Here is a 25,794-nt window from a genome sequence, read left to right on the forward strand (position 1 = left end):
TGTTTATTGTTTCACTCCCGCTAACACCTGTGGAGGGAAGAACCACCTGTGTGTTCTAGAACTGTCACTTCCAGCTCCTTCACTAAGGGTGGTTTCACACTACGGACATGTTCTCGAGACAAATGCGTTCGGCTCAGAAGTGCAAGATGTGAACATAAGGGAGTTGGGTTTGGCCGCGGACTTGATCCCGGCTGAAGAGCTGTGCCTTCTTTTCTCCAAACTCTGCCTTGGTATTTTTGAAGTCCAAAGACCCCAAGCATTACAGCTTTATAAGCAAGCAGCAAGCACACATGTTGATGACACACGCGTGTTATCAACATGAGTAGGATCTTGGACTAGTTTCAACCAAGATCATTCCAGTGTTAAGGTGGGAGTGACACAGAATGAAAGTAGACCTTCCAGATAATAAATAATTCACCCCTTTTGTCTGTATTATGTTACTGGACCCGCTTGATCAGTTCCGAACCGTGGTAAGGAACCTCCGGGTGTGTGACTCGCGCTGGTAACAGTATGTTTTCCAAAACAAAAATCCCCTCGGTCTCTGCTTGTTCGACCAAGTTAATTTTTTTCTACAACAAGTTTCAGGTGCCGCTCTACCACACTCTCTCGCTGTGGCACACTCCTCACCTCAACACACGCCCACCTGCGCAAACTGGCAACAATTAAAATCAAATGGTACTCTTATTCAATATAGTGTGTGGCTTCAATTTTCTCATTTCATTTCTAATAAACATATTTATGTGTATTTTCTACTGTATAAATTGCCTTTGAAGTTGTTTGCTATGCGGAGAAGCGCTGTCATATTTTAATAGCCTTCGATTTTCAACAAATTTTAAATGAATTTTGAAAATGATGTGAAATGAAGAGTCGAAATATTGTCAGGATATTGCAACGCCACCGCCGTGCGCTTTATTCTGAAAGTCTGTTCCGGAAAGTCCTAACTGCGAAACCATAATCTGCCAAAGTGTGCTCCAAATGAATGCTGGCAAAAAAAAAAAAAAACACTTGAAGAAACTATGTAAAATGTATGCATTATAGTCCCTTGTAGCCTCTCCCATCTGCCGCCTGCATTGTAATTCAGACAAAATGACGGATGTTGTCGTGAAAACGCATCTGTAGTAACTTGGGCACGCAGCAGTGACTGGTTAGAGGCGAGATAAACGCAAGGCCGAATCTGTCAATATCGAGCCAACCTACTGCCAGTTACAACAGCAACGCTATTGTAAAGATATGGTTAATACCAGCTAAAAATTTGATATTTTTTCACAATATATTTGAATGAAGTACTCGCTGGGTCGTTCAGAAGTCACCGTTCCCGACCTGTCATAAGCGCTCTGAAAAAACTATTTTGAGTAAAACTTTTGTTCAGATCGATCAGCTGACTTGAGAAGCGGCGGCTGCGTGCAAAGGTAGCATGAAGTACTGTGTACGAGCTCGCCAAACCTGCTGCAGACATGTGCGTGCATGATTTGTTTATGCCTCTTGTTTCGTTTTTAAAAGTCTGTTTGAGCAGCAAACGCTTTTCTGACGGTTGGTTCCGAGAGAATGTTGCGCGCTCTTTAACCAAAGACGTTTTGAATCACAATCTTCAATGATCGATAGGTAGGTAGAACAATAGATAGATAGATAGATAGGTAGGTGGTTTGTTTATGCTTCGATTATTTATGTCTATAGTTGTGCTTCAAAATGTGTACATAAATAACCCGTTTTACATTGCGAGCAATATTTTCATGTTAAGCCACTACAATGCATTACGTCATCATTGGTCATTATTTAGAGAACCATTTAACTGAGAGTTCAAATAAAGCGTTGTCAACAGCGTAATAGAAATCAAAATGATGGATGAAAAACACTCATTTTCGATGTGTTTCTTCTTCTTTTAGTCCTGGCATGAGGAAGACATGGCTGCTGTATTGTCTTCAGCTCCTGTTGAGGATGAACTTTGTCTCACTGAAGCAGAGCAACAAGCCGAACTTTGTCCTGATCATGGTGGATGACATGGGGATTGGTGATTTGGGGTGCTATGGCAACAAAACGCTGAGGTAAGCATGCAGTGGTCTGTCCCTGGTGGAAAGAAGGGGTCAGACACTGAGAGAGGAAGTGCGTGATTTCTCTATGTCTCTCGTATGACTTCGTGTTTCTCGTTCACTCAATGCCACTCTATTGTTTACTGCCAAGTAGGGATGGGCGATAACTTATCGGACATGATGTGCCACCAAAAACAATCCCCGCAATGAGAATTTTGCATCCCACGATAAATCCAATAAACACACAGCACTTGCATACACAAATATGACAAGACCTGCTGTGCTTGTTAGCTCTGTGGCGTCTGACAGTTTGAGAGTTTGGTGCACTTTGGTTCACGATTGTAGTTTTAAAGTTTTGTAGTTTCTTATCTTTAATACAGGAAACTTTTGATCATGACATTGGTCTGAATCGGTCTGTTTTTTTAGATGGAGCAGTCCAAATAGGTTTTCTGACATTGTTGTCTGCCTTGGCTCATATCAACAGGACAGTCTCCCACCGCACTGGCACCGCTGCGAAATATCATAGTGAAAATAGTTGGTTACTGGACGGACCTCCGCTGTGGTATTGGCGGCAGTGTCCTCTTACATGTCCCCGATTAGGGTTCACTGATCGTGCACACACTCTCATAGGCAGCGCTAATGCTATAACCCATGGTCGATACCAAATCTGCCCGCTTACCAAATGTGTCCTACCTGCCGCAAGATGATGACGTAATATGTGGAAGGTTCAATATTTTTTTTAGGTGTTTTAATGGGCCAGAGAAAACTGAAATGAAGGATTTGGTGGCTCTGTCTACCACATGCGTTATATTTTTATCTGCAATATACGATTCCTAAGTATATCTCTGTTCTTCTCGGTGGTCTGTGGAACAACGCATTGTGATTCGCTAACATGGTCATTGCTTTCATTTTTTATGGCACCAAAATCAGAATCATCTCATCAGCAGATAATTATACACTTCTGAATATATTTTTATTCATTTGTCTGGGGAACATGTGCATCCATGAAGGACTTTTAACCTTTACCGAAATGGTCCGACCACTTTCGGGTTTGCCGAACAGTGTGTCGTGATTGGTTGTGATGTACAGGGTGTTGCTCCAAAATCACTTACTTGGCAGACAATTATGTACATAATTAAAAAAAAAAAAAAATATCCGAAATTGTAGATGCTGGAACAAATTCTGATTCCGTCCGTGTTCATGAACTCTTCGAACTTACCAATGAAAAAAAACACAGAGATTTTCCATCACACTAGATAAGGGACTGACAGTTTGTATAATGATTGTGAGAGTATAATATGACTAAAGGATCATTTATTCACATTATTGGGAATCTGGGAAATGTGTCCCGATGGGTCCATAGTTAAAGTAGACTGTCAAGATCATGGGTCTCAAACTGATCCACAAAGGGGCCGCAGTAGGTGTAGGTTTTCATTCCAACCAAACACAGACACACAGTTTAACCAATCAGGCGTCAGCTGAAAGGAGCAGCAGCTGACTGACAATGACCTGTTTCTAGTCTTCCTTCACCTGATAGGTGAAAAGGTGATAGGCTGGAACAAAAACCTGCGCCTCCTGTGGCCCCTCGTGGACTGGTTTGAGAGCCTTGGTCAAGAGACATGAGATGCGCTGGGGACAGCAGACATACTGCTTAATTGAAGCTGGCAGAGCAGTCTGTCAGACACAACCAGGTTCTACCACAGACATGAAACATTGAATTTCTCATTTCCACACATAACTATTATATTGAAACTTCAACATATGATATTGTTGCAGACAAACTCCATTAAGTTTCGGCATGAAACAGTTTCAAGAGAGACTGTGATGTGTCCTACGCACACTGAAAATGTCTTTGTGTGATAGTTATTGCTACTGCCGAAATGGCAAACGTTATCATATTTCTTTTTTTGCCCATCCATACTTCCAAGCTACCAAAGTTCTAATACATAAGCTGATAAACTGATTCTATTGAATATATTGTGTCTGGATATATATATATGTATGCAACATAATCGCACCTCTCTATTGAAACAGAACTCCTAATATTGACCAGCTAGCACAGGAGGGCGTAAAGCTAACGCATCACATCGCTGCTGCTAGCCTGTGCACACCAAGCAGGGCGGCGTTCCTCACCGGACGCTACCCAATACGATCAGGTTTAAACTCATTGTACGATGATGCTCTGTTTCTAACAGTCGTCCTGAAGATGTTTTCCGTTCTAGGTCTTGCAAGCCATGGCATGACTGGAGTTTTCATATTTAACGCAGCGTCTGGAGGTCTTCCCCAGGAGGAGGTGACCTTTGCTAACATTGTTAAACGTCAAGGCTATGAGACCGCGCTAATAGGTATGCTTCATGCGTGCTGACTCTTTCTTGGGTCACTCCCTATTGCTGCCAAAAATGTCCTTATGTTGCTGTTCCAGGGTCCATTTGACCACAGTTGTGAAGGTCCTGGAAGGGATGTGTTGAGAGGTTATCATGGTCACATTATGTCTGAGAAAATCAAAATCAAATTACTGCCTCCACCAGCTAAGATTGGGCTTTTTAAAGTGCATGTAAACAACAAAATTCAGCAATGGAAAAATTGGAATTTCTCTTAGTTGGACTACACAACCTGGAAAATGCGGTGAACGGCGTGATTAAGCTTGCATGCAACCGTCTCCCTCAACTACTGTTGAGTGAGTGATTTTCTTCACAACAGTAGTAAAGACAGTCCAATAACGTTATACACATTGGGGCTCACGCACACGCTGATCTAAAGCATGACTCTACTGTCTGATCATTTGACGGGGATATTAAAAATAGATCCTAGAGTCACATTGTTTCGGAACCCCTGTTTGACAGTCTTTCAGTTCTCTGGATACTTGAATCCCAAACGTTTGAGTTTACTTTAACCCTCCACTCTGAACTGTAGTTAGCAACAACTGTACCACTGTAGTTGAATGAGTTGACCATTCAGTACAATTGCTGTGTACTTGTTACGGGAAATGAGGCCTTGCAGTGTTGCTAGTTCTCAGATGCCACTAGATGGTGCTCTTGGTTCAGAAATGATATGAGGTTTCATTGAATCAGTTGCAGCAGACAGCGTCATCTGGTGGCATCTGAAAATCAGAAGCCTGGTGGAAACTGTATTTTGAGCGCCTTAATGTAAATAAAACGTGATTTCATCGGTTGGATGTGACGAGACTCAATATTTTGCCAGCATGACGCTCTGTAAGACTCCATATATTAGCTGTGTCGTTGTATATGGGTTCAGACCGGAAAAAAAACCTAGCGGCTTGTATCTGGAAAATGTGGTAGACCAGATTGATAGATTGATTTGTAGCCACTGATACATGTGACGGCCAGTCCTCCAAGTCAGAGCCAAAAGACTAGCCTGATGTGAATTGGCAACATCAGATTGCAAGACTATATTTCAATCTAACTCTGAGGCCGCTGACATTTGTCTGTTTTTTCATTTGTACAGCAGCTTTCTCTTGCTCCACTGGGAGGCGGGGTTAAAAAGCAACCGCACAAATACACAAAGCAATTAAATTGCGCAAGCTCCTGCAAGGGCCACATGATGAAAAAGAACGCTTGTGCCCATCACTCGATCACAACATGCCTTGCCTTTTTCACAGCAGTGTCAGGACAAGAGAGCTGATCCTGAAGGCTGACCTGTACTTGTGTGCTGTTGTGCCTGACGCATGTACATAGCTATAAGAGCTTCCTGAACACGGGCTGCATCGTCTGGAATGGTTATCTCACTACAAATTTCATACCAAGCCAAAGCTCTGAATGTCGTAGGAAATACTTGACAGGGCTTGATGGAGCTGTGAGGGGTATTGTCCGAATCGCTTAAGGCTAAATGGACCCCTCAAAGCTTCCGACCTCGGCTGACCCCACGTTTGTGTTGGCAGGTAAATGGCACCTTGGACTTAACTGCAAGAACAGCACCGATCACTGTCACCACCCGAGCACTCACGGATTCAAATACTTCTTCGGAATTCCTCTGACTAACCTGCGGGACTGCAGTCCGAACAATGGCACCGTCTTCATGATCCACAAATTTCTACCATACCGAACTCTGGCTGTCATCCTGGCATCTGCACTGGCTCTGCACTTCAGTGGCCTGCTCCGCCTCCACAGGAAGTTCACGCTGACCCTTTTGACTCTACTGCTCATGTTCGCAGCGGCAATACTCTTATTCATTCAGATCGTCCCATACTTGAACTGTGTGCTGATGAAGGACCACAGAATCATCGAGCAGCCATACAGGTCGGAGAACCTGACTCAGGCCATGACACGTGATGCAGTGACCTTCATGGAAAGGTGAGGTCTTATTACAACAGTAATAACTAATAGTAACTTGTTTCCCCCACATAACAAAATGTCATTTTTTTTTCAGGAATGCAGAGAGGCCATTTCTGTTGTTTTTCTCTTTGCTGCAGGTTCACACCGCCATGTTTGCCTCTGCAGCTTTCAGAGGGACAAGCCAACATGGCATCTATGGCGACGCAGTCCATGAGGTGGACTGGAGTGTGGGTGAGTTTGCGGAAAATATTTTGAATTTCTCAAAGTGGATGGATGAGGTTTCATGAAACAGTGATCTGATTTTCAGAGGCCACCAGATGGCACTGTCTGCTGTAAAATGTTCAGTGAGATCATTTCTAAACCAAGAGCGCCATCGAGTGGACCCTGAAAACTAAGACATTGTTTCATCAACCCTGCAGTACTGCTTCATGATGCCTCATCTACCCATCAGTAGCAGCTAGTGAAAAAAAAAATCTAGGAGGCGCTGAGCCAGTTTCACTTTCAAAACATTGCAATACATATAATGTACCACAAAGGCACCTAAGAAGTACTTGTTAATTCATAAACAGCTCCATATTCTTCTTCTAACATTCTGAGAGTTTGGAACTGTAAAATCTCCAGCTATAAATTCATATTCAATATAACATGTTGAAATTTAGGCAATGCTCACAGTCAAGTAGCAGACAGGCACTTAAGTTCTGTGTATAGTTGAAAGAAATTAAAGTGAATTTTCTTTTTCAAAATAACTAAACTACATTTATCAATGTGTGCAAACATTAAACACATTAATTTCAGAAAACTTTGTGCTCAATGGGGAAATGTGTCAGTGACACACAGATGAATGGCAAAACTCATTGTCTATGTAATATTTACATATGTATTTATACATTTTCTAAGGTTTTCAACATACTTTGGTAAAAGGTGGGGCGGCACCTCGGCACCCGTCCGAATGTTTGAAACCATATTAAAACCGTTCGAGAAGCGATTTGTTCGAAATCTGAATTTATTTTTCCCATTACAATTAATGGAAAAAGAAATAATGCGTTCCAAGCCTTAAAATAGGCTTTTGTGGGAGTGTCTGCTGCAGGTGCGCTGTTCGTGTATGTGTGTGGCCGCTGCATGTGGGAGGGGTTGCCGGGGGAGTGAGACGTCTCTCTCGTAAGAAGAAGTAAAGAAGCGCCCGGTGCATGTCCAGCTCTGAATGTGCAGTTCTGTGCAGTTTGGCTGTGACAAAGTCATAAACCAAGTCACGCTCTGTCCGAGACTCGCCTCATCCCTGTATTCGAGACTCGAAGCATCCCTGCTTCGAAATCGAAATCCGAAGCAAAAAAATCTCGAAATTTTTGTTCGAACTCCGATTTGTTCGAATTCCGGGACATTCAAAAACTGAGGTACCACTGTATATATACATGCCTTTACAAAAGAAAACAGTGACAGAGAGTTCAGTCTCTCACTAAATCTGTGCTTTTTCCACAGGTCAAATCACACAGACTCTGACTCGGCTCCAACTGGCAGGAAACACTCTGGTCTACCTGACGTCCGATCAAGGGGCTCATCTAGAGGAGATTTCAGCCAGCGGTGAGGTCCACCGAGGGTGGAATGGGATATATAAAGGTACAACAGTGGAAGCGTTTTTGAAACTTCTGAGCTCCACTCACAAGTGCTGTACTAACAGGAGGCAAGTCCACGAACTGGGAGGGAGGGATCCGTGTCCCGGGCATCGTGCGCTGGCCAGGAACCATCGCTGGTGGCAGGGAGGTCGACGAGCCCACCAGTAACATGGACTTGTTTCCAACTGTGGTGCGCCTGAGTGGAGCTGCACTTCCTGAAGACAGGTGTGATGTCACTCGAATGAAGATTCACCTCCTGAATATCATGTCTGACCTTGAACCGGGACCATGGACGAGTCCATCTAAACCAGGGACGTCATTGTGTGGAGAAAATCAAAAATACAGCAGATCCAGTTTTTAACATGCATTTTTGGTTCAAAGCAAGGTCACAAGATCGCTTCATCGTCATTGGTCAAGAATACAGCTTTCTAAGAAACCTGTGACTGATGAGAACATGAAGAAGTAGCCGTTGCTGCTACCAAACACTTTTGCATCAAGGAGTTGTAGATGCTGACTTTCTCCCTTGTACTCTGCAGAGAGATAGACGGTCGGGACATGATGGATTTACTGCAGGGCAACGTGGAACGGTCTGACCATGAGTTTCTGTTCCACTACTGTAACGCTTTTCTCAACGCTGTCAGGTGGAAGCCCCGAAACAGTAAGTCCAGTTGCAGTGTTGAGTTGAACACTCGGCAGCAATCACTATCATTTTTTTATTTGTAAGTATCGTCATTTCCGTACCATAAGCCGCTACTTTTTTCTCATGTCATGAACCTTGCGGCTTATGCAGCGTCACGGCTAATACAGAACATAGAGTTTTACAGGCTAAAGTAAAGTCAAAATATTGAGCCTCATCACATCAAAGCGATGACATCACAGGCATTTTATTTACTTTAAAGCGCTGAAAATGGGTGATGAGGCTTCATAAAACAGTGCCTTTATTTGCAGAGCTAACTAGATTGCGCTCTCTGCTTTTACATATTGGGACTGCAGTGTTCCTTCATTTAATATGGGTGTTAATATGGGCAATAGTTGAAAATTGGCGTCTGGTTTCACGTTGTTCCTTTAAGACTTTGGTCCTGGACAAGTGAGGGAGGGGGTTGTGCAGGCTGGAGGGAGGAGCAAGGAGTTGCCTCTGAAAATCAGGAGGCTGTTTCATGAATCCACCCTTCACTACTGGATACTCTGTGATATGCAAACGTTTTTTCTTCAAAGATTACAAAGAGGATTAAGAAGAGGAATTTAAGGTTGAAAAGTCTCTCTCATGTTTCATCAGACACTGCAGTTTAGCTGGTGTATCATTATTATTTAGCTGTCAGGAGGAAACAATCATGTCGGAATCATAGCTGAAGTCATCTTTGTTCTCAAATCCCTTCAGGTAGCTCTGTTTGGAAAGCATTTTACTTCACTCCAAACTTCCACCCAGAGGACGGAACCTCCTGCGCACACACGCATGTCTGCTTCTGCACGCCGCACTTCGTCACCTTCCACAGTCCACCGCTGCTCTTTGACCTTTCCAGAGACCCTTCAGAGAAGACCCCACTGACGCCTGCCACCCAGCCAAACTTCCACTCCATCCTGGCAGTGATGCAGGAAGCAGCAGAGAGACACCAGCGGTCAGTAAAACCGGTGGAGAGTCAACTGTCGGCTGCTAACATTATGTGGAGACCGTTGCTGCAGCCGTGCTGCTCCACCTTCAGCCAGCTCTGCCAGTGTCAGAGCTGGACAGATTCTTAGATGTTTTTACTCTTCCCAGCACTTCAATTATCAGCCTTTATTCTCTACATTGGTGGGACATTATTGAGAGGATGATACAATTGTCTGTTGACAGTGAAATGGAAACTGTATCACATTATGGGGTGATTTGGTTAATCTTATGTTGCTATATTAGTCATTTCTGAGCGCCAGAAAACATTGTGCATATTGGTTTCTCTACAGGCGTTAATGTAAGATGACAGATGGACGGACGGATCGAAGAGTTTAAGCAAAGACAGTACAAAATTCTGCGAGAATTGTTTTGTACGTGCCAGGTTAACTCAAATTTATGTCAGAGCTGAGCTGATTTAAGTCCTGTGAGAAGGAGTCTAACCGATGCTTGATGCTGACAAACTCCTAATCCCCACTGGACTCTAAACTGTGAGAAGACTGATACAGATACAATGTACCCTTTTTATATGCTTTCTGTTCATCTTTTAAAGCACAGTCTCTGTCGATTGGTCCTGGTCTCCATGGGTCAAATTCCACATGTCCTGTAGACTCCACTCGGTCTGGACCGACGTTGGTGAATCCTCCCAAATCTTGTCCTTTATTGGTGGTAGCTGTAAAACACACTCTTCTGATTGGCTTGCTTCAGTTGGTTGCCGTCTTTTCTGGTCTCTGTCTGACTCCTTGGTCCATCATTAATCCTCATCCGATGATCCCCAAATACCCCTTCCTTGACGCTTACACCAGATGCTTCCTGCCAATCATGACTCACTCTTTTACCTCACACATTCCTACATACATACAGGGTCAATTCAGGCAAAAATGGAAAAGAAACCAATCTTTGGGGATTGGGCCATTACTCACCCCTGGGACAGAAAAGTATGACGTAGTGATGGGTCGATGAGGAATCCTGAAATGGTATTACAGGGTTGATGAAACAATGTCCTGTGACTACTAGACGGCTCTCTTGGTTTAGAATTGATGTGAGGTTTCATTGAATTAGTTGTTCAACTCCAAACATTTTACAGCAGACAGTGTCATCTGGTGGACTGAGAAAACCAGGACGTGTTTCATTGAATAAATACTGAAATCAAAATGTGTCATGAAACTTAATCAACCCTTCGATACTGTGTCAGGAAACCTCATCTACTATGACTAAGGAATGTAGTAGTGATGGGCAGATGAGGCTTCATGAAGCAGTGTCGTCATTTCGAGCCCCCACAAAATGGCACTTTCTGCTGTTAAATATTTGAATTTCAATTATGCCTAGCACCATTGTAAATCAAAAGCGCCACCTGCTGAGCTTTGAGAACGTGGACACTGTTTGATGATGCCTCATCTGTTTCCAGTGTGAATACTAAGACCATAAATAACTATTTCTTTGTTGTATTCACCCTGGCCAGCCACTGGCAGGGAGCCACTGGCTGCTTGTGGGACGAGTCAGCTTCACTGCGAACACATGACTTCTGCTTTTCTACCTTTCTGACAAAAGTCATTGAAATAAAGTTGATTTCATTTTCATAATGTGATTCTAAAGATTAAAATAACCCTGTTTCTGCCCGATGAAGCCTCATTAAGAAGTGTTCTGGTTAAGAAGTGTTTCGGTGTGAGTAGAGGTTTCAACAAAATAGCTGAGGAGAATAGAGCAGTGAGCTAGTGCCATCTGGTGGTCTGAGAAAATGAGCCTCAGCTTGTTCAAATAATTGATTTGAAATTGTTCTTTATTTTGTTTCACTTGTCATGTTTTCATGTCAGTTAAAAAAAACAGTCTGCTGATTCAAGAGGAAGTGTCCGATAAACCAAAAGACAATGCTCCATCCAAAAACCAAAGCCACTATTTCCTGTGCACTGCAGCAGCAGCCAGTAAAATTCACCTCCAGTGTTTCACGCTGATAGAGAATTAAATGGCTTGTAAATGATGTCCACAGAAGGGGTACAGAGGGTGATTTTAAAAACCTCAGCCAGTCCAAGGAACAAATTCAGAGACACATTTGATCCCAGCGTTGATATTAAATCGTTACAATCGGCGGCCAGTCTGTTTGGTATCCTGAAGTCCAACAGTTTATTCAAAAGAAATCATCAGAAGTGATTTAGGAGCCGGAGGAATCGGACTGTCAGCTCATCCAGGACTCTCTCTTGAGGAATCTCAGTGTGTCACTGAATCCTTCGTGACACAGAGACTGCAGGCCTTGGTGGGTTGGAGGGAACAGAGCCTGGTTCAGACGTTTGATGTTCTCCAAGGAGAGCTAGAGGACCAGAGGAGGAAAAACACTTACTGAAGTGTGAAGAACTTTCATAAGTCACATGTCCCTAACAAAAGAGGTCATCCTTTTGGATCATTCTGGAGCATCCATTACTATCATTACTTAAAGCTGAGTAAAGTATCTTCACATCCAGGAGACTAGACCAAACTAAATCAGACCAAACTGAATACAAATGACATACAGGGACTGGACACCTTAAGCTTTTTTAGCTTTAAGGTGTAAACCCCTGTATATGGTGTTGGATTTGGAGATTAGTTGCTCTTTACATTAGACACTGACTTGTAAAAAAAACTTCAAATATCAAGTTGTGTATCGGGGCGTGTGTTAACAGTCATTTAGAGTGGAGCTGGCTTGGTTATTCTGGACCAGAAGAAGAGTGCAGTAGAAGGTATTGCAGACAGTGCTTGTTTATTTTCTCGGAATGACTTGCCATGACGGTAAATGGAGAAAAAGGTCCACATCTGTTCCTCACCACTTTAGCAATAGAAAGCTAAAGCAGTTAAAAAACCTGTGATTTGAGCACGACAGGTCATTTCAGCTGAACAGCTCGACTACAGCGAGAGTGTTGGAGTGTCACTCTCAAGCGCTGGCAGTGATTTGCATCAGAAACAGAATAATTCATGACCTGCAACATTTCTGATGTGCATAAATCCTGCACGGCCTTGTGTGCTTATTTGCAGCTGTTTAATGAGCTGCTCTCTCACAAGACAATACAGGCCAACCTTCTTTAACCGCCGCTGCTGAGACTAAAAACGAACTAGATAACATTTGAGATTGGACTGTAAACGCTGTGGTGACTGAGCCTCCTTATGGATTCTAGTATCTATATTGCTTACGTAATGTCACACTGATCATGCTTCCATGCATTCTTTACGTTTAAGAGTCAAAATGTTATGACAGCAACAACCTCCAAAACCAACATGGCGATTGTGGAATAAGTAATGATAATAAAGCTTATACACAAAAGAGGGAAACGGACGCACGTTGTCGGAGGCGATGGTTGATGAGGCTGTTTAATATATTGTCACTGGAGGACGGCGAATTTCTGCCATTGTTCTGTCTTCTTTGTGTCTCATTAGAGATATGGTACCGGGCAGCAACAGCAACACTGCCCCCCACGGTTTCCGGTGGTACTGTGCTGTTTGGTCCGTAAGCTTAGAGGAAACGTACAGAAATAGGGAGGAACACAGAGCATGGACAGAAAGATATGTCCAGACCTGGATCAGTACGTAAGGTTAGCATAAACGGGCCCTCACACCTCACCTCACAGGTCACTATAATGGGGCCACATGCATAACGATTTTCAAAATCTTTGTCAGAGACCCAAACTATGAAAAGATGTTGATGACATGTGTCTCAGCACAGATCCAGAATCATGCCCTCTTAGCCAGATATCTCACGAGATCACATGTGATAAAACAAGGTGGAGACAATGCAACAGGTGAAAAAACATTTGAGTGACTCGGTGGTTTTGCCCTCTTATGAAGGTCTTTCCAAGATGAAGCCTCAATGTCATTGGAATTCTCTAATACAGTGCTGTCATACATCTCACTTTGGACAAGGCTAAAATTGGGCACACAGTGTTGGGCTGCAAAACTGCATCCTGAGGGCCACAAGCTTGAGAGGCCTGTGGTAGATAGTAAATGAGACACAAATGTATCACAAAAAACTTCAGATAAAAGCCTTGTGGTGTAGGCTAGTTATGCTAATTGAGGGTCAAGTCAATGTAAAAGGAAAGCACAAATAATGGCATGTTACACTGGAGTATGTCACTAAGCTGTGTTTACACCTCTAATTTTGGCTCTACAAATTGGTCAAATGAAAAACGAAAATAAAACTTCATTATGACTAAAAGTATCACGCAATTTAGCATGTAAACCACGTAGTAGTAAAGCCAAACCTACCATGATGTTCATGTTGGCGAGCCTCAGTTGTGTATCATGACGCCCCCTGTGGACAGGACACACGTCCTGCAATCCAGCAAAAGGCGACACAGTGATTGTTCGTCCAACAGGCAGGATGGGCAGACTGTCAGTGAAACCTCCATCGATCCATTTCTAGAACAAGAGCAAGTGTGTGACCACTAACAGAGACAGAGACAAAGCTAAAGTAAAGACCCACCTGTCCACGGAACTCCACGGCCTGAAGTCCTGCGTAGACCGGGACAAAACTGCTCGCCAATAAAGCCTAAACGAGTAGACCAGCAATATTTAAATCATTTTTTTCCCCCTTCAGACTCCAGGAATTGAGTTCAGACACAATCTAATATGAGAAGCGCCTCTGATTGAGTGTCTGGCTTGGCACATAAAAGAGATAGCAACTTTTGTGCCGCTGCTAATAAACTAAATGAACATCCATCACAGTAATGGGACCGGGCCAGCCAGTGGGTTCACTCGGTCGACTGTCGCTGCGATGCAAAATACCTGACACGTGTCAGTGCCTTCAGTCATCCATCACACCGCCTCTCTGGGTCAGGCAGAGAATGACCCGGTGCAGGTGCTGAATGAATGCCATCACCTCCAAGTGAAGCGGCAGTGGAGCTTTTTTCATTTAGTTTCTTCACTCCTGAGGATCTCATCTTAATGGTTGGATGAAGATGATTTGTGACTTGATTGAGCATTTGAAGAATGTCCATAAGTGAAGGTGATAAGACTCAACATAGAGGCTAAGAGTGTTTTTGCTAAATATAAATGATGCATATGAAGGGTCCTGCATCTCTAAATTTGCCATAGAAGATGAGCCAGTCATGAATGCTATATACTGAGGTTCAAGCACGGACATCCAGGAGTACACAGAGTCTGTCACAGCCTATATATAAGCAAGTGCACAGATGAGACCACCACCACCCAGAGGAGAGGTCTACAGGCTACTGAATATCCGCAACACAGCCTAAGGTCTGCACGAGCCAAACTGTCCCGTGGCATCAAGGAAGCCAAGAGGCAGTACTGCAGGAAGGTTGCCCACAGCTTCAGCGACAATAGAGACACTGGGAGTCTGTGGCGAGGTATTCAATCCATCACGGACTACAAGCCCTACAAACAACTTCTTTGCTCGCTTTGAAGCACAAAACAAGACTCATGCACACAAGACTACACCACTTCCAGGTGACCCGGTGCTGATGCTGACCCTGGACAGCGTGAAGAGATCCCTCTACAAGATCAATGTACAGAAGGTCATGGTCCCAGACAACATACCTGGTCATGTTCTGAGAGAGTGCGACTCTGAACTCACAGATGTCTGTACAAACATCTTCCACACCTCACTTGATCCCAGTCAGCTCCCTCCTGCTTCAACAAGTGACCCCCATCCTGAAGAAGTGCTTCAAAGGCTAGTCCTACACCACATCAGGTCCTCCCGACCCATCTCCCTGGAGCCCTACCAGTTCGCATATTGGTCCAACCGGTCAACGGACAATGCCATCTCCACCGCCCTCACCCATCTATAGACCAAGGACTTATATGTCAGAATGATGTTTGGAGACTTCTGTTCGGCATTCAACACCATCATCCCCCTGTAGCACATAAACAAACTAACTCAGTTGGGCCTCAACACCTCAATATGCAACTGGTTGCTAGACTTCCTGACAGGAAGACTACAGGCAGTGAGGGTCGGCAGCAACACATCCAGCACCATCACCCTGAACATAGGTGCCTTACAAGGATGTGTTCTGACCCACGACTGCACCCCACCACGGAGTTCTAACCTCATCATCAAGTTTGCAGATGACATGAGTGTGGTGGGTCTCCTCAGCAACGCAGACGAGACCAACTACAGGTGCGAGGTGAGCCACCTTGCCAAGAGATGCAAAGAGATTGTTGTGGACTCGAAGAGCTCACACCCAGCATGCTCCTCCAAGCATCAATGGTTCTGTAGTGGAGAGGGCAAGCAGTACAAAGTTCCTGGGAGTGCATGTGGTCGAAGATCTCTCCTGGACCAACAACACTTCATCACTGGTCAAGAAAGCCCGCCAGCCTCTCGACTTTCTCCGTAAGCTGAGAAGAACCAGTGAGACGTTAGAATCTCAGGGACTTATGGGTTTATTCATTCACACAAGCACAGGCATACACACAACCCAGTTGTACTTTAATTGTTTACGCTCTCATGATGATTTTGTTGTTTTTTGTTATTTATGTTATATATAGCCACAGAGTAATGACATTTCAATCCTCTATATGCAATGCATATGGCAGAATTGACAGTAAATCCACCTTCCCTTCTCTTACCTTCAAGTGTGCGCTGCACTGATGGGAAAAAAAGCATGACTGCAGCGGAACAAACCAGTCTCTCGAACCTCTGAGGCAAAATCCTTATTGACTACGTTTGAAACAGCATTTGACAGAAACTATGAAAAGGATTTCGTAAAGAGGAGCATGAAAAGTAATTATTTTTGTTAACGCTGCACAAGTGCAGTTTCATACCTTTATGAGCTCTTCTCTGGATGTAAACCTGGACACAAGGATATTTTTGCTGCTTCTGGAGTGTGTGAGTGAGATGTAGAGGCGGTCAGTGGCCAGACAGTGGGCATCTGTCGGGAGAATCTCCTCCATGCCATCCCTGTAAACACACTTGTCCTTTATAGACTTTCCATAATGGGAGATATTTTCTGTCAATTTCTTGTCATTCATCGTTTGCTCTTTTGATGGCTCACATGTCTAACGCGTGGCTTCTTTTTGTTGTTCATTTCAGACAACATTTAGTGAATCACTGAAAGAGAAAAGACAACTCTACTTACAGTTTTTTTCCCTTATCTATAAAATAAATTCATCATTTACCTTGGTTTGTAAGGAAACACACATGTTATGGAACTTATTATCCAACCATTATTTTTCTAGTGTCTTATTTGGTGCTCAAATTTAGAATTACATTGAAACGATGACTGCATTTTTCCATTGAAAAAACGATTCAACTTCTTGACTTCTGATCAGAAAACTACAGCAACAGCAAAATGTGTGACTGAAATTTTACAGGAACTAATGCTACTACTAGGACTGTCAATAGATTGAAGTTTTAACCGCAATTAAACACGCTACATAAACTGGCTAACGATTAATGGCAAATTAATTTCACATTTTGTATCTGTTCTGAATGTAGCTTGAAGGAAGACATCAGAGTGGCCAATAATGCAAAGCTGTTAGCATGTTGTTGAGCCTCTTCAGTGGCTCTGAAGTAATTCTTCAAGGTATCTGTTACACTGGGTTGTTGGAATGAACAAATCTTCATTCATTATTGGCCACTGTGGTGTTGGGAACATTTACCTTCAAGCTACATTTGGAGCAGATCCAGAATGTGTGATTCATTTGCGATTAATCACAAGTGAACTCAGCTTTAGTGTGATTCATTAAGATTGAAAATGTAATCTACTGACAGCCCTAGTTAGAATGATCAAAATCACATACAGATAAAAAAAAACATATAATAAAAACAGATTTTTGTTGTCTACTTAATTAGAGATTATTATTATTTTACATAGATTTAATTTGATTATTTTCCCTCATGTTCACGATAATATCTGGACATTACATATTTACTGACGTTCAAGAGTATTTTTTCCTGATTTAAATCATTATTCATAATTTCTTTTCAGTCTTTAAATGCATTTATTAGGTGATAGAATTCTGTGAACTCCACACGACTGGGTCAAAACAAGCTGCAACAATGATGAAGATGGTTGAAGGGTGCCTATATAATAATTACCGCAGCTTCTGCATGAAGTTGTATCCCGGTGTGACAGCTCCAAATCTTTGCTTCCTCACGTTGTCAGCAAATTTAAAAGTGAATTCCTTACACTGCTGAGAGGGGAAAGAAAAATGCTGTTATTTCCAATAGTATGAATTAGACTTCAACATGAACAGCCACATTGCCATAACGTACTCATAAAAACCTTGAGTCTTAATAACAATACCAGCACACTGCCTTCAAGTATTTAACAACTATTAGAACCATTCTTCTGTATCACTGAAAAAAAAACAGCAACTAGATTTTAGAGGATTTTACTGGGAACCTCAAGAACCCCCTGCAGGATCCCCGAGGGTTGCCCTACTTTTTCAACATACCAGTTTCTTCATCAGAACATTATACAGGAGATTTCTACCTCAACTTTGTCGGGAGCCGTGATCATGACTGCAGCCACCAGAGCTCCGGCAGAGGCCCCAGCACAAGCCTGCAGGGAGCCCAGCAGCTTGTTGCCATGACGAAGGAAAGCCTCCACAGCACCCAGGTGGTAGATTCCCACAAATCCGGATGCAGCAAATGACAAGTTCAATACCGTCATCTTCTTTAGGTCTTCAGCTCCTCTACAGGAAGTCTTACGTCACTAGAGACTCGGAGTTTATAGTTATGCCGCATTTAAAAACACATTTCACTTACAAAACTACTTCAACAAGGGAGTTGGGGGAATTTCTACGCAGCCGTGTCATGAACCGGAAATGCCAGCAACGCTACTCGTAAAATGCTAACGCAGACGACACTTGGTCGCAGACAAGACACAACGTTCGGATAGAATTATGAATGAAAAATAATAGCGTGCAATTCGCCCCAATATATCAGGAAGTTAACTCCCACGTTTAGACGACATTGACCGGACTTGCACAGAGTCATACAACCGCCAAGGACACAACAAAGCTCGCACGGGTTACGTACCACATTTCCGCTAATAACTTTCGAAATAAAACGGAAGTAAAGCCCATTTAATCATTGTGCACAGTCAGTAGTTAAATACCTTCCCATTGTCGTTTAACGAATTTACTGACCATTGCAGACCCCAAACAGTATTTAGCAGCAACAATTGTTGACTCTCCTTTAAAGACAAGTTTATATTATATACATGTATTGCATAAATTAGATTTCTGTTAGAGTCTGTCTGTCTACAATGTAAACAAAAACAGATTAAAAAAAGCAATAATTGTTGATAGTAGCAATAACAGAACAAGGAAATGATTGTTTAGTGGTGTATAGGATTTCCACATGCATCCAAAAAGCATTTGTGCACTTCATGTGCAGAAATGATTGATTTCCATCAACAATATTTCAGTTGTTAAAAACAACAAAATTAGTTATTAAATTATTGTTCCTCATTACAAATAAATGAGTAAAAAAAATGATAATAATACAATTAAATAAATCAAATAAATGCACAAAAGTACACATTTTAAATGTTATTTTGTATCAATTACAGTACAGTACAGTTTAAACAGTTTGTCTTACACAATGTGTACAATCACCATCACTGTGCTTGGTTTGATGCCACAGATAAAGGCACAAAATTGACACCAAAATAAACAGTGACATTGGAAACAGCAACCCAAAATTACATTTAATTACATTGCACTTCATCCACATAGGATTAAATGCAGAACATCAAAATATTTTGTGTGTAAGTCAACATATTTCCTGATGCTAAACATGGTTGTTTTTCAAAAAAATGTTATTGACTACTTAAAATTGCTGCCTGCACATACTGTCGCAGAACACAGTGGATAATTGGAGTAGAATAGAGATAGAGTGAATTGCCATTGTATCAAGTGAAGTATTGCCTTTGTTGTACTCAAATACAGTAATGTGGGAGAAAGAAAAACCACAACATGGGTTTAAATGAGCAGCATGAGCAAGGTCTGTGCTCTCTTGAAAAAGCTGCCTAAAAATCAAGTAGTCAAGCCACAAAATAAGCCCTCTAGCAAAGGCAGTTTTATTATGAGAGGTTTCCTCACGTTTCCCCACCTTAAGTAGAGTCTCTGGTGTGCAATTCTTCCTCCTGCTATCACTCCAGTCAGCATTTATTTCCCTTGGACCCTCTGCTGTCAGAACTCTGAGCTCCGTTGCCTTTCTTGACACGTCAGCAGTAAACTTCCCGGCCACTTCGTGTTGTGAATGAATATGGAAAAGTACATTAAAAGACGCCTTGTTCCGGGAATGGAAGAGACATCTAGTTGATCCAGGAAACCCATGGTACATTCTGAAAGGTTTTGGGATAACTGTCATATTATGTAGCATCTTTCTAGCTATTGGGCATGTGGCCAATCTAGTTTGTTGGCAGGTGCTTTGCTTACGATTAAAACAGGCATTTGTTTACACCAAAGTTTGCAATGAAGTTCTCTCATCCAGTGTCAAACACATCACAAGCTGCTTCTCTGCCTTTCTGTTCTTAAATCCTCTCAGAGTTTTTTGTTTGGGCAAATCCAAAAAAGATCATGCACGTTTCATCACTTCTCAATGATTCATTTTGGAAAGTGAATAGTTTCGATCAAACATTGGCTTCGATGTAATGCAAACACGCCTTAGTTCACTACGTGGATGTTTAAAAAGTGTCTCTGGATCTTGGCTGGAGGGAAGAGAAGCTTGTTTTCTTACCTTTGATTGAAGAGACAGATATCTGTATAAATATACAAAGCCGTTGATGTGCAATAACAAGGTGTCAGAACAGGTCCTGACCGTAATATTTTGGGGGCTAAATTGTTTCAGCGAATGAGAGCCTGCATTATCACAGACCAATGCAGAGATAAAGCAGGAGAGAGACGCCATGGAAATACCGAATATTCAACTACTTTCCCTGCAGTTTTACAGTGCAGGATGACCATCCTTTGCATAGATGGTGTTATTCTAGTATGTACTATGTGCCAGTGCTATACTGCGCTGCGGTTAGCAGAGACAGTGACTGAAACATGTGCTGCAGGCCACACAGCAGGCCACACTTCCCATTTGTCTGGCCTTTCTCGCCAAGTGAATTCAGATGTAAATATATTATGACTCCAGTCAGTCGTGTGCTTGCGAAATGGAACTATGGAGTGATAGCTTTTTTTCTCCCATTGTTTTAGCTGTACCTGGCTATTTTCAGAAACGGACATTTCATCCTCTCTGTGTAAATAAACAAAGTGTTGCGTCAGTGTTGCATTTTGCCATTAAGTAGCAATTGACATCACACATAGAATGAAAGGGGTGCCATCCCATGCCCTGCCTAACCTCTTTTCTTTTCTGCTTCAGCTGAAATCCTAATGCATCAACAGGCAACGCTGAAGGCTGCCTTCAGCATCCGAACAGCACGCAAAAGTCCACTTTCCCCATGGCATGAGTTTCCTAAATCCGGCACTGCACATTAATTTGTGATTTGTCTGACATTTGTTCCTTACACATACTGACTTAATGTTTAATTCCAAATACTTCCTGCCCAGTTTGGATGTCTGCTCTTATATTTTGAGCTGCAGAAGTGACTGAGTATGAGGTTCGCAGGAACAAAGATGACTGAGTCAAAGCAAGAGTGGTCAAAGTCATAACGCATAAGTGCTGAGCTGTCACATAATTAAGTCCCCTCGATATCGAAGCGGGCGGTTATTCTGTGGAGAGCCTGTGGCGCCAGCACTGAGCCACGCTGGAACGTCTGTGGAACGCATTTACACATGTCAGTGAAATTCGCGGATGAAAGGATGGAAGAAGTCCAATTTCCGATATGGCACTTACTACTCAACGCAAAGTTAGAATTAAATGGCACTTTCAGCAATAAGATGTGAGAAACATTATCGGCGTCACATCGCTACTGTTTGTGTGGAAACAGCAGGGCAATTATAGCCCTCTGACCAGCTGATAAAAACCTGAATGATTTCTATAATGGTCAACCTAAAAAGACCACAGTGCCCACACCAAACAAGTGGAAAGACTTCGCAAGGGCAAACAGATAAAGCCAATCTGTGAGAAGATCAAATAGCTCCTGTTGATTTGGGGAAAATAAAAATGCAGCAGCGACAGAGGGGATAAATCAAAGTGAAATTTAAATGGGAGCCGGGACAGTGTCAGGGAAGGACGGTGATGAAGGCTGAGGAAAGACAAAAAAAAAAAAGGCAAAAGACCGAAAGTGACAGATAAGAGGGAGGTGGTGGCAGATCTCCGGAAGACCATTAGCACCATCACATCAAACAAGCAGAACATGTCCCTAGCTTACTCGAGCATGACGGCACCTGGATGATTACCCGCAGCGGCTGAGTCCTCGTGGCTTCCTCTCCAAATGGAGGCCTTTCATTCCCAAACCCTGTGAGACTCATTAAGGGGGTCTCTCCTCATACAAACAAAAACAAAAACAACCGCTTTCATTGGCTTGTGTTGGAGGACATGTAGAGTCCGGACTCCACGCACTTTTATATTCATTGGCTTGAAGACGTGCAGGAAAAATATCAGGCACTTGAACGTGCATCAGCCTGACGTCTCGGGAAATTTCTGAAATCAAACAGTCTCTCCTTGGGAAAATGGAGGACATGCTATTTTAGATGGGGAGAATTGGATATCTTTCAGGAGGAGGCTGGAGGAGAAAAAGTAATTGTAATTCTTACAGCGGATGCTCGGAGAGGACGGGGGGGAAAAAAACTCTGTATCAAATTTAGGTGCAATCGAAACTCAATCGCAGAAAGCGATTGGACAAGTTGCCCGAACGAAAAAAAGAGGTAAAAGTTTCAGGGCCTTGGACAAGGTTAGATCCAACAACTGACAAGACTTACAGTGTCCCTCGATCTTTACCTCCATTTGGGATGCTCACTGCAAATAAGTGGAACTCCCACTGCATATAGTTTGTCATCGCCTGCACTGCACTCCTCTTTATGAAAAGGTATATTTAGAAATCAAATGCTACCTGAAACTCAGATTTGCTGAAACACACAGAAATGCAAGAGTGAATATACATACCAAATTGGGCATGTGGCCAAGGTCAGCACAGTTGAGCCTTTTAAGACTTTTGAAAATATAGTTTGAACTTACTATTATAATTTAAATAACAGAAGAAGTTGAATAACAATTGTTGTTATTCAAATGTATGTAGGAATAATGCTGATCAGAACACACCAGAGGTCATGTTCAAGTGGCTATTTATTTTGGAGTCTCAACAGGATTTATGTATTAGGGCCCAATTTTCAAATCCATAAATAATCTCAGTCACTCAAAAATAATAAAATAAATAAACAAATGTTTGTAGTTAACAAGTAATATTTAGTCAAAGAATACAAAATGGCCACCTCACCACCACCAAGGGAAGAGTCCAGCTGCCGCAAACGACGTGTTTGCTTGCACTTTGATGCTTGCAGTTTGTATTTGTGTTCAATACAAACCCTGTTGTATATAGTGATGTCACTGGTAATGCAAACAAATGTTTTATCTACATTTTTGTGAATCCCCCAGACATCAATAGTGAGTTGCAACAGCTGGGGGCTCAGCCTTTTTTTGACTGTAAATGGAAAAATAAAACGTGTGTCTTACGTCATCAGTTGTCTGTGGAAATGCCCAGTAGTCCCGCCTCCAGATAATTTACCAACACTGGTTCACATGCAAGTCTAACCTAGCGTTTTGCCCTAAACCAGAAAACAAGAAACACTGAAATACTGGCTTTGTTATTGCGGTAAGATGTTTGCATTGAGGTGGTGAACCAGAAACCACATTCTTATTCTTGTTGTCTTGTTAATCCAACAAGGAAGCACCAACACAAATAGCATCCATTGTCCGAAAACGAGAACTAAGGGAGTGTCCAGCTGAGAAAACAGGGTGATCAGAGTTTGACAAGTCCAAATATAGAATTACGGTAGCGATTAAGGTGACATTTCATCTTGCTAACACTGTAGATACTAACATAGTATGACCCCTTTCAAGACGATCCGCCTTTCGGACGATGTTCGCACAAACTCGGGACACATGCTAAAATCACATAATTTGTCCTGAATCCTTTGTTATCTCTCCCGAAATTACTCTGTAGTCAAACATTGATCCATTTGCAGCAGGACTGAAGTTACGACTTCAGAGCTTACCTCCACCAGTCATCTTGCCAGTCTCTTAGGGTCTGTTTGTTCATTTCTAAACAGAATTTCTCCATAAATTATGAATGTACTTCAGGGAAGCTTTCAGATTTCTACTCACCTTAGCAGGCAATAGCAGTAATAAAAATAATAATAATAAAACTACACCTGTCCGAGGGTAAATCTGAGAATTATTTGTTTTGCTTGGAGCAAATGTATTCTTTGGTATTGCAAGTTGTTTCATTCATTTAATAGTATGTTAACTGTTTTTACTGTTCATTTTTCTGACATGAAACACTGGCTCTCGAATTTGACTGGTCTTGTCAGAAAACACTGATGCCGTTTGTTAACTTTCTTGACTCTTGCAGGAACAGATTAATTCATTCCCCATTATTTCTTTTGTGGCGTAAATTGCATTTTCAACGGCTTCTGGATCAAATCAAATTAAAAGTTTCAAGGTTCAGTGTGTTAGGAAAGCAAATTTATTACAAAGAAGATGCAAACCGATCAGCAAAATTTGTGCTGTTGAACACATCACAGTTTTTCCCCGGAGCAACCCCCCCCGTCCTGTTCTCGGCATGAGTATAATCGATGAGGAACTTTTAGACTTCACATATTAGCACAGCGAATTGTCTTTGAGCCAGAAGCTTGCAGAATTTTGTCCACATTCCTGATGTATTTTTGCCATCAACAAGAATATAAGTGACTGACAATGGATGATTGAGATGTGTTAACAAAATGGCACATCTTTATCAGTAGGAAAAATGTTTTTACTTCTGCTGGTGTTGGAATGTATGAAAATCATGTCCGCCGAGACCTCATCTACCGAAGGATTTGGCAATGATGAGTGGTTTCATTGAATTTACCGTAATTTCTGGACTGTAAACCGCTACTTTTGTCCCATGGTCTGAACCCTGTATCTTATCCAATCATGCATCTAAAATATGGATTTTTACAGGCTGAAGTAAGTCACAAGTGTTCATCTACCTTAAAGCTCCCAAAATGCGCTTTTTTGCCTGTGTGTCCACAGCTCCGTCAACAGAGCTGATCTCCTGGAGGACCGGAAACGAGAAGCAGCAGCTGAGACCGACTGTGGTGTCGGAACTCGCGGGTGAAAATTAGTGTCAATAAAAGATGAGTTGATGTGTCAGTCTCCATGCTGGATGCCATTTTCAAAACTAGTTTAGAAGTGATCCTCATGCATTTTTAAGCCGGGTGCACCACTGTCCTTTCTACCGCACAGACCACTACACCAGTGCAGTGCTGCTTATAGAGCAGTGCGGCTTATGCATGAACAAGATCTATTCCCTTCTTAAATTTAGTGGCTGCGTTCCGGTGCGCCCTATCGTCCGGAATTTATGGTTATTGTTCAAATCCAAACATTTTACAGACAGCCCCATCTGTGTATGAAACCTCATCTACCCAACACTAATGGCAGCCACATGTTTCTATCTCTTCCTATGTGGACAGAATCCTCTATTCACTGATCCATTATCACCCTGTAAACAGAGAGACAGAGCAGACATGGACAAATCATCTTTGCGTGACTGTTTCCTCCTGTGTTCCTGTGACTCTCTGTACCTCACCGTGATATGAAAACAACCTTAGACATCTGAATAGAAATTTCATAAAACCCGGCTCTCATTCAAGAGCGTTCCAGTTTTGAACAATAATCCCCAAAACATCAAAAAGATGCAGCCATGAATAATTACGACTTCCCAGTCCTTGAAGTTTGTTACCACTCTGTGTCCTCACTCAGTTGATTTTTCAGGCTGATTAAATATTTATCTTTTCGCTCCAAAAATAAAGCTAAAATCCATCTTGGAATTAGGAGGATAGCTGGGTTTTGGTATCATTATTAACCTAGAAACACGTTCTACGCTCGCCTTTGTTCCATGTCCCTCTGAAGTTAAGTCCAACTGCAGTTGATACTGAAGCGCAGAATCAATACCAACTCTCCTGATTGGATACATGGCAGCTTGTTGTTCAATTTGCATGAAAAGATCAACAACAGATTGTATGTCAGGAATCTCAAGTGCAGTTAATCGATCTTTGTTTTTCACCCCAACTATCACTCATTGTTAACTAACTGATGCTACTGAAATATAGGTTGTAGCTAATGCAGTAGCGTAAATAAT

The 25,794-nt window shown here is 42.3% G+C and overlaps 2 protein-coding genes across 6 annotated transcripts; one reads left to right on the forward strand and one right to left on the reverse strand.

Moving 5' to 3' along the window:
* Positions 1 to 1,401: 1,401 nt before the first annotated feature.
* sts (steroid sulfatase (microsomal), isozyme S) lies at positions 1,402 to 12,726 on the forward strand. Of its 3 annotated transcripts, none has more exons than XM_053847884.1 (10): positions 1,402 to 1,456; positions 1,884 to 2,042; positions 4,062 to 4,183; positions 4,250 to 4,372; positions 5,926 to 6,337; positions 6,414 to 6,550; positions 7,796 to 7,933; positions 7,995 to 8,154; positions 8,466 to 8,587; positions 9,308 to 12,726. In XM_053847884.1, the coding sequence occupies exons 2-10, from the start codon at positions 1,891 to 1,893 to the stop codon at positions 9,664 to 9,666; spliced, it is 1,725 nt and encodes a 574-aa protein (XP_053703859.1). In that variant the 5' UTR covers positions 1,402 to 1,456; positions 1,884 to 1,890; the 3' UTR covers positions 9,667 to 12,726. The 3 variants fall into 3 exon arrangements, with proteins under 3 accessions (XP_053703859.1, XP_053703850.1, XP_053703867.1); XM_053847875.1 differs by having other exon boundaries at positions 1,414 to 1,602; positions 9,308 to 12,725; XM_053847892.1 differs by lacking the exons at positions 1,402 to 1,456; positions 4,062 to 4,183 and having other exon boundaries at positions 1,918 to 2,042.
* On the reverse strand, positions 11,171 to 18,524 carry pnpla4 (patatin-like phospholipase domain containing 4). Of its 3 annotated transcripts, none has more exons than XM_053847914.1 (8): positions 18,264 to 18,524; positions 17,989 to 18,190; positions 17,592 to 17,683; positions 16,316 to 16,451; positions 14,019 to 14,084; positions 13,802 to 13,954; positions 12,881 to 13,051; positions 11,171 to 11,879 (listed from the first exon to the last, which is right to left on the reverse strand). In XM_053847914.1, exons 1-7 carry the CDS (start codon positions 18,311 to 18,313, stop codon positions 12,911 to 12,913), a joined length of 840 nt encoding a protein of 279 aa, XP_053703889.1. In that variant the 5' UTR covers positions 18,314 to 18,524; the 3' UTR covers positions 11,171 to 11,879; positions 12,881 to 12,910. The 3 variants fall into 3 exon arrangements, with proteins under 3 accessions (XP_053703889.1, XP_053703881.1, XP_053703897.1); XM_053847906.1 differs by having other exon boundaries at positions 17,592 to 17,686; XM_053847922.1 differs by lacking the exon at positions 12,881 to 13,051 and having other exon boundaries at positions 11,172 to 11,879; positions 17,592 to 17,686.
* Between the last annotated feature and the right edge of the window lie 7,270 nt (positions 18,525 to 25,794).

Source organism: Synchiropus splendidus, chromosome 1, assembly GCF_027744825.2.
Source record: "Synchiropus splendidus isolate RoL2022-P1 chromosome 1, RoL_Sspl_1.0, whole genome shotgun sequence".
NCBI classification, from domain to species: Eukaryota; Metazoa; Chordata; class Actinopteri; order Syngnathiformes; family Callionymidae; genus Synchiropus; species Synchiropus splendidus.

Coding starts and splice junctions, on each gene's coding strand:
- pnpla4 (XM_053847906.1), bottom strand. CDS start 18,313: ATGACACGGCTGCGTAGAAATTCCCCCAACTCCCTTGTTGAAGTAGTT. Junction 18,191..18,263: donor TCCCTTGTTGAAGTAGTTTT/GTAAGTGAAATG, acceptor GACTTCCTGTAG/AGGAGCTGAAGACCTAAAGA. Junction 13,955..14,018: donor CCGTGGAGTTCCGTGGACAG/GTGGGTCTTTAC, acceptor CTCTTGTTCTAG/AAATGGATCGATGGAGGTTT.
- sts (XM_053847875.1), top strand. Junction 6,551..7,795: donor TGAGGTGGACTGGAGTGTGG/GTGAGTTTGCGG, acceptor CTTTTTCCACAG/GTCAAATCACACAGACTCTG. Junction 7,934..7,994: donor GTGGAATGGGATATATAAAG/GTACAACAGTGG, acceptor CTGTACTAACAG/GAGGCAAGTCCACGAACTGG.